This window comes from Coturnix japonica, chromosome 5 (genome assembly GCF_054131305.1).
Source record: "Coturnix japonica strain WE chromosome 5, WE-NBRP24, whole genome shotgun sequence".
In the NCBI taxonomy this organism is placed as follows: Eukaryota; Metazoa; Chordata; class Aves; order Galliformes; family Phasianidae; genus Coturnix; species Coturnix japonica.
This window is the reverse complement of record NC_140667.1, coordinates 18552478-18558617: the sequence shown is the minus strand read 5'-3', so window position 1 is coordinate 18558617 and position 6140 is coordinate 18552478. Positions and strand designations below refer to the sequence as shown.

Below are 6140 nucleotides of genomic sequence, written 5' to 3'. Positions count from 1 at the left end.
GATAATGGTGCAGCACAGCCGGCTCATTTCTCTGGTGTTGCCTGCTCTTTCCTGTTGATACTGGGTGCTTATACAGGAACCACCTGGCCTACCTCTGTACTACTGACTTCTGCTCTAGCACGCACTTGTTAAATTAACATTGGTGCTTGACAGCCCATTTTCATGCCCAGCTCAGGTAAGACAGCTCTTTGCTCTGTGATCCTTATGCTGGGCGACAGGATGCTCTGGGACAGCCTGGGGGGTTAGAGCTGCATCGCTTTCCATCTCCATCACACACAGCCGCCTGCAGTGCCTGCTGGTTCCACCCGAGTCTGAGCGGCCAAGTGCAGATTTGCCTTCTGGCCTCACAAAGGAGCTGAGGCTGTCTTGGTGGCATGAGTGGTCACTGAACCTGCATTAGGGCTTTGGAGGAGGGTGGGTTGTCACATCAGTTCGGTGGTTCTACCAGCAGCGTGTTAGCTGGGTTGAATCTCATCGCTCAGTGGCCAGAGGTGTGCCTTGAAGTGAGTTGTAGTGGTTTTGTGCAACACAACTTGCTCTGTTTTCTCAAACTGAACCATCAGGTGCCATCACGGGTGACCTGGATCTTAGCAGGGAGAAATCTGAAGGGTTGCGTAAGGTGTGAGCTCCAAAGTGGCTGCAGATTTCTACAGATATTTCATGGGAAACAAATCTTTACTTGTCCTAATACTGTTAAATTCACTTCCTTCAAACCTGCTTTCAGCAGCTTGGCTAACTGGCTACTGGAAGTAATTGGACACACCTAACAATAATTGCAGTGGAATTTTGCTATGAACTGCAATGTTCTCTTCATGTCACCTATCTCCTCTGTTAGATAACTCTCTTAACAGCAGTTGGGTAACAGCTCCTCCCCTTCAAGTCACCTTCCCCTGTTAAACTGTTCTCTAAAGCTCCCATACAGTAATGTTTGTGGGGTTTATAATCTCTCACATGTAACACTGGGATGCTGCTCAGGACATGCTCAGAGCTCCCACTGGGGCTTCAGATATGGGCTTCAGAACCTCTGCTTCTCTTCTGGGGGAGGCCAGGGGGATAGTGGAAGACCTGCCTGGTTTGACTGCAGTCTTCTCTCTACAGAGACCATGATGTCTAGCTCACACTTCTGCTCTTCCTATTGTGTCCAGAGCCGCAGTGTTTCTGGGCAAAAGCAGTACTTTGCAATTCCAGTTGCAGCTCTTGCCCTGGTATGCCCACAGCATGGAAGGCACTGCTAATAGGGTTCTGTTCTCTCGTCCTTAGGGATTAGAAATTAGGGATCTCTGAATACTGACTTTTTGTTTTGAGAGGTCTCAATTCTGTACTCTTTTCCAGGCTTCTGTGAGGCCATGATGATGTGTCAGAGTCCCTGAGTATCAGTGGAGCCTAGAAGGCCCAGCAGAGCTTCGGATGAGAGCTGCTGCCATCTCCCAGGTAGGACAGGGAGTGCCTGGCCTGTGTGGTGCGTGTCTGGCAGCTTGTCCCAAGCTGTAAAGGGATGTGCCTGTGCTTTGGGGTCCTTCTAGTTTGCAAGAGACCTAACAGGAGAGTGCCAGTCTGTTCCCTGATTGTTTTATAAAGGCAATCAAGATCAATGCACAGGGCTGCATGCTAAGCAGTGTCGAAAAAGAATCTTTGCACTACTTCCCTCTTGAAGCCTGTGGTGAAACCTCAACTTCTGGGTATGGGTTTTAAATTTTTTGTTTCTTTAGTTATTTTAATGACTCTTAGGGAAGTGGTTCTTGTCTGGAGCTCTCCTTCTACAGTCCGTTTCCCTTATGCTTGTGTCTAATAAACGTTCTTGTCAGTTTGAGTGCCATCCTGGAAAGCAGGTGTAGAGCTGCTATAAGTAGCAAGGACCCCAAATGCTTGCAGGGAGTTCCTCACAAACCCTAAATGACAGTTTTGCTTCCTGTGCCACGACCTCAGAGCTCTGACCTGCAACTGCAGCATATTTTCTGTGACTAACAGCTGTAATTCCCTAATTATCATGCTCCATTCTCCTGCTGTGCTGTAGATTTTGTTACCAAGGAAGCAAGTGAAGTTTCCTCATTCCTGTCCTTGCTCTGCACACTTCCAACTGTTTAAAATCTGCCATTTGATTCAGCCCGTAAAGACAAATGACTATCTCTTGTTTCAGGTGCTCACAGTCTCCAGAACATATGTATCCATGCACTGGGAAGGAGGAGGGCAAAGCAAACCTTCTGGCCTTTCTTTTAGTGAAGGCCGATGCTTTGCAGTGCTGTTCTCAGGTTTGAATGCCTTTACAAGCAGTGGTGCATTGGTGCAAGGTGCTGGATTAAACATAGCCTTGCACTTAGCTTGCTCAGTGGTCACTGCTTCATTGGACTGACTAGCAGAGCTTCTGCAGATGCTGGGAAAGAAAGATGCGTGTAAAGCTCTGAAAGCTGGCTCTGTGTGTGGGGGGTAACGGGGATGCATGTCACTGCCTGACACGATAATGGGGTCAACGGGTCACCTTCATTTTGTCCTCTGAGTTGGAGGCTGAGGACCAATGGTTGTTTTGCCAGATGGAAATGAGAATACACCTATGCTATAATAAAAGTGCTGTTTCCTCTCTGGAGGCGTGAGAAGCCTTGCAGAGGGATCTCAATTAGAGCAGCGGACAATCAGCAGTGGCATAAAACTCAACAAAGGTGAGTGCTGGGTGCTGCACCTGGGGTGGGGCATAGGACATAGACATAGGACAGATGGGAGACAAGTGAATGTTGAGCAGCTCAGCAGGAAGGAACCTGGAGTGAGGGGGTGTTAGTAGCAGCAGTCTCAGCATGAGCTGGAAATGTGCCCTGGCTGCCAAGAGAGAAAGCTGCTTTTTGGGGTGCACTGAATACAGTGTAGCTGTCTGGTCAAAAAGTTGATTAGTTCTCCTGTTGTGTTTAGTGTTTGTGTGGCCTTACCTTGACTACTGTGTTCATTTCTGGTCTCAACAGTATAGAAAATATATTAAGATCCTTGAAGACATCCCAGTGCATGTCCTGGGGGGAGAGGCTGAGCACATGTGGACTGTCTGTGTTGGAGGACACTGAGAGGCGACCTCACTGCTCCCTACAACTTTGCATTGAGGAGGAACAGAGGGAATGCCAGACTGTACTTTTGGGGACCGTGGGCTGGATGCACAGGAGCAGCACAAAGCTGCTCTGAGGAGGCTCAAACCAGGCATAAACATTTCCTTACCATGAGGGTGGTCAAATGCCCTCACTGTGCTTTAATTTTTGGTTAGCAGTTGGACCAGAAGACCTTCTGAAGGTCTCTTCCAATGCAACTAATCTCTATTCTAAATAATAGAAACTTCTGAGTATTCCTTAGACTTCACTGATGCCCATACTTCACCTGGAAGGATGCTTGCAGGCTGGCTTCTGATCCAGCCCAACATGTCCATGCCCAAGACATGAGTACAGCTTGTTTTTGCCCTTGGTAGGTGTGGTGATGAACAGGAAACCTTTCCAAGGGTGTGGCCTCCAGCAAATGGTGTTTTGCATCTTGCTCCAGAAATACTGCCTGAGTTGTGACAGAAATGTCACAAAAATGTCACAGGTAAAAGCTACTGTTTTAAGTGGATTTGCTGCTTGACTTCAGTCATTATACACAGATGGAGGAAATCGTTGCTTTCTCTGGTTTTTGGCTGTTGTATTTTCAGTAACTGAGCCTTGAAAATGTGCTACTTTGGGGGTGAGGGGACTACTTACTGTCCTCAAAAAGACCCTGCCAGATGAAATGTAGCGGTGCAAAGAACTGTTTAGACAACAAATAGCATTGAACCAAGATATGGTCTTTAAGGTCTTTTCCAACTTGTGCAATTCTATGAGTCTACGATGATGGTTTTACCTTTGGTCCTCCCTAGGGGCTTTGTACATGAGCTGGGGACCTGGATAGCAGAGCTCAAGCGCACACTCTGGAGGTGCACACACCATGCAGTGCTAGTAGAAGGAGCTTACAACCTCAAGCGATGGTTGTGACAGCTTAGCAGGTGTTGGGATTTCATGGCACCATGGTTAAGATGTGCTGGAAGATGCTGTGATAATTATTAAGGTGTCAAATATGTGCTGGATGCAATGTCAGAGCAAAGTTGCAGGTTTTGATGTGATTTCTCTGTTTTAAAAGGGGGTTGACTGCTTTTGTAGATGAAATTTGGTTTTGCTTTGGTGCTGTGTATGTCCTGTTTGTGGGGTTTGTGTGTAGCCACTGCAGGGCTGTGTGATGCATTAACTTCTTTCCTTCATACCTCCCTGTTCTGTCTTCCTCTGGTCCTGTGCTCTCTGTCTCACTGCCACTGTCCCCTCGGCAGCCCTCTCCCCTGAGCACATGTGGAAGAGGCTGAGGCACAAGGCTGCTGGCTCCTATGGCTGCCTGGGTGTGCTGCTTGTCCTCCAGCAGTGGGAATGGTGTTTACTGTCCCCCAGCAGCTGGCTCTTTGGCGCTGGCATCCGCACGCTCTAGGCGTGCTCTAACAGATTTCATCCAGCTCGCTCCTGACTGGTGCAGTACATCGTCATATCCTCGCTGCAGCTGTCTGGGGATGAAGAAGCCCCTGTTGGGGTGCCAGCCAGTCTGACTGCTTTGCAACAGGAGACTGCCAGGATCCCTGGTGGCTTTGCGGAAGACTGGACTTTTGTCGCGTGTCCCAACCCCCCACCACTGTACCGCACAGCAGCATGGAGCTGAGAGTCCTCAGTGGATTGGGTAAGGCCCTACCTTGCAAATGCCTCATCCAGGCACATGAGCACTTGTTTTTGCACAGCGTGACCCACGCTGTCAGCCATAATCCTGAAACCTAAGGTGCTAGAAGGAAAAATTGCATTTGTACAACTTGCCAGTGTTGTGCTGAAACTGGCACAAACTGCAGGAGCGTTCATAGTACCTGTCAAGAGTTTGGTGAGCAGGAGCTCAGCAGTAGAGGATGCTGGGTTGGGGTTGTCTTGTCCAGAGAGCAGCATGATGGCAGCATGTCTGCCAAAGCCAGAAGAAAAAAGCCTGTCACTGTCCTGCCAGGGTGTAGACTGCCACTGCTTCCTGGTAATTTACTTATGTCAGAGAAATAATACTTTTTAAGAATAGCAAGCAGAATGTACTCATGTTCTGTAAAAAGTTTTATAATAGCAATGTTCATCTGTCAGCTAGCAGGGTGAGCAGTCTGAACACTTCTCAGCCAAGATCTATTGACCCTCTGGTTCCTACAACACAGCAGCAGTTGGTGAAAACACAAAGGCACATCTTTAGGAAACACTTTTGTCAGGAGAGTCATGGACTCCACTGCTGGTGCAGAATAAAGACCTTTATTGCAGGTGCTCACCTTTTATACCCACACAGTAACTCCTTGGTCACACGTGACCAAGCGCCTTGTGAGTATTTAAGTCTGGCACAAATAGCTACCAAGCTTGTTTTTATTTATTTGCAATGTCTTTTGTTCATAATCACCCCTTTCTTTATTAGTTTGAACAACAAGCACTTGGTTGATCGCCTTATTAATATAAAGAATATACATCAACAAACATACAAAAACAAAAAAAACCACAATAATCCACATCACCTTTCCTTTTTATACAGCCAGACATGAGAAATCTTCCTACAATGCCAATCTACTGCACATGAGCAAATGTTCACCTTGAATATCTGCTTCTGAATATCTGCATGCCATCATCTTTTCTCTTAGAATTTTCTGGAGCATTGAGCAACTGCTACAACAGCTAAAAGGTTCAGAAAAAGTATCTTTACTTTATAGCTCATTGCATATTTTGTTGATTGCTTGCTTTGTTTATTATGTTTATATTGTTTATCTTTTACTTGTTTCATTCTGTTTATTATTTTGTTATTTACATTGTTTATGTTTCCGGTGTGTATATTGTTTACACGGTAAGCAAAGTAAACAATGAACAATACAAAATAAACCATAAAAAAACCATAAACATAAATGATATACATAAATGATCAACATAGACAATAAACACAAACAATAAACAAAATAGACAAACAATAAACAACAAAAACATGAACAAATATAAAAATGAAACAAAATTAAGCAATAAACAAAAATAAACAGTTAACTATTAAATAAGTGCATAGACTCACTTTTACATCGCTTATTTTTTCTTTGTTTACTTTGCTTACCTTTATGTGCACTTTTT

The 6140-nt window shown here is 45.7% G+C and overlaps 1 protein-coding gene across 23 annotated transcripts in view; it reads left to right on the top strand.

Moving 5' to 3' along the window:
• The window catches only part of LOC107314671 (uncharacterized), a 47933-nt gene that overhangs the window by 31495 nt on the left and 10298 nt on the right, over nucleotides 1-6140 (top strand). For 5 of the 23 annotated variants that reach the window (XR_014947099.1, XR_014947095.1, XR_014947094.1 and 2 more), the window contains one exon: nucleotides 1333-1431. The exons of 4 other annotated variants lie outside the window; for them this stretch is intronic. Coding sequence is in view for 1 of the 19 variants with exons in the window: in XM_085550210.1 (XP_085406336.1) it covers nucleotides 1408-1431; nucleotides 2138-2249; nucleotides 3437-3552 (252 nt within the window). In the remaining 18 variants the exon portion in view is untranslated. Of the gene's footprint in view, nucleotides 1-1332; nucleotides 1432-2137; nucleotides 4699-5562; nucleotides 5710-6140 lie in introns of all 23 variants that reach the window. 14 more of the 23 variants (XR_014947083.1, XR_014947084.1, XR_014947079.1 and 11 more) reach the window with 10 other exon arrangements.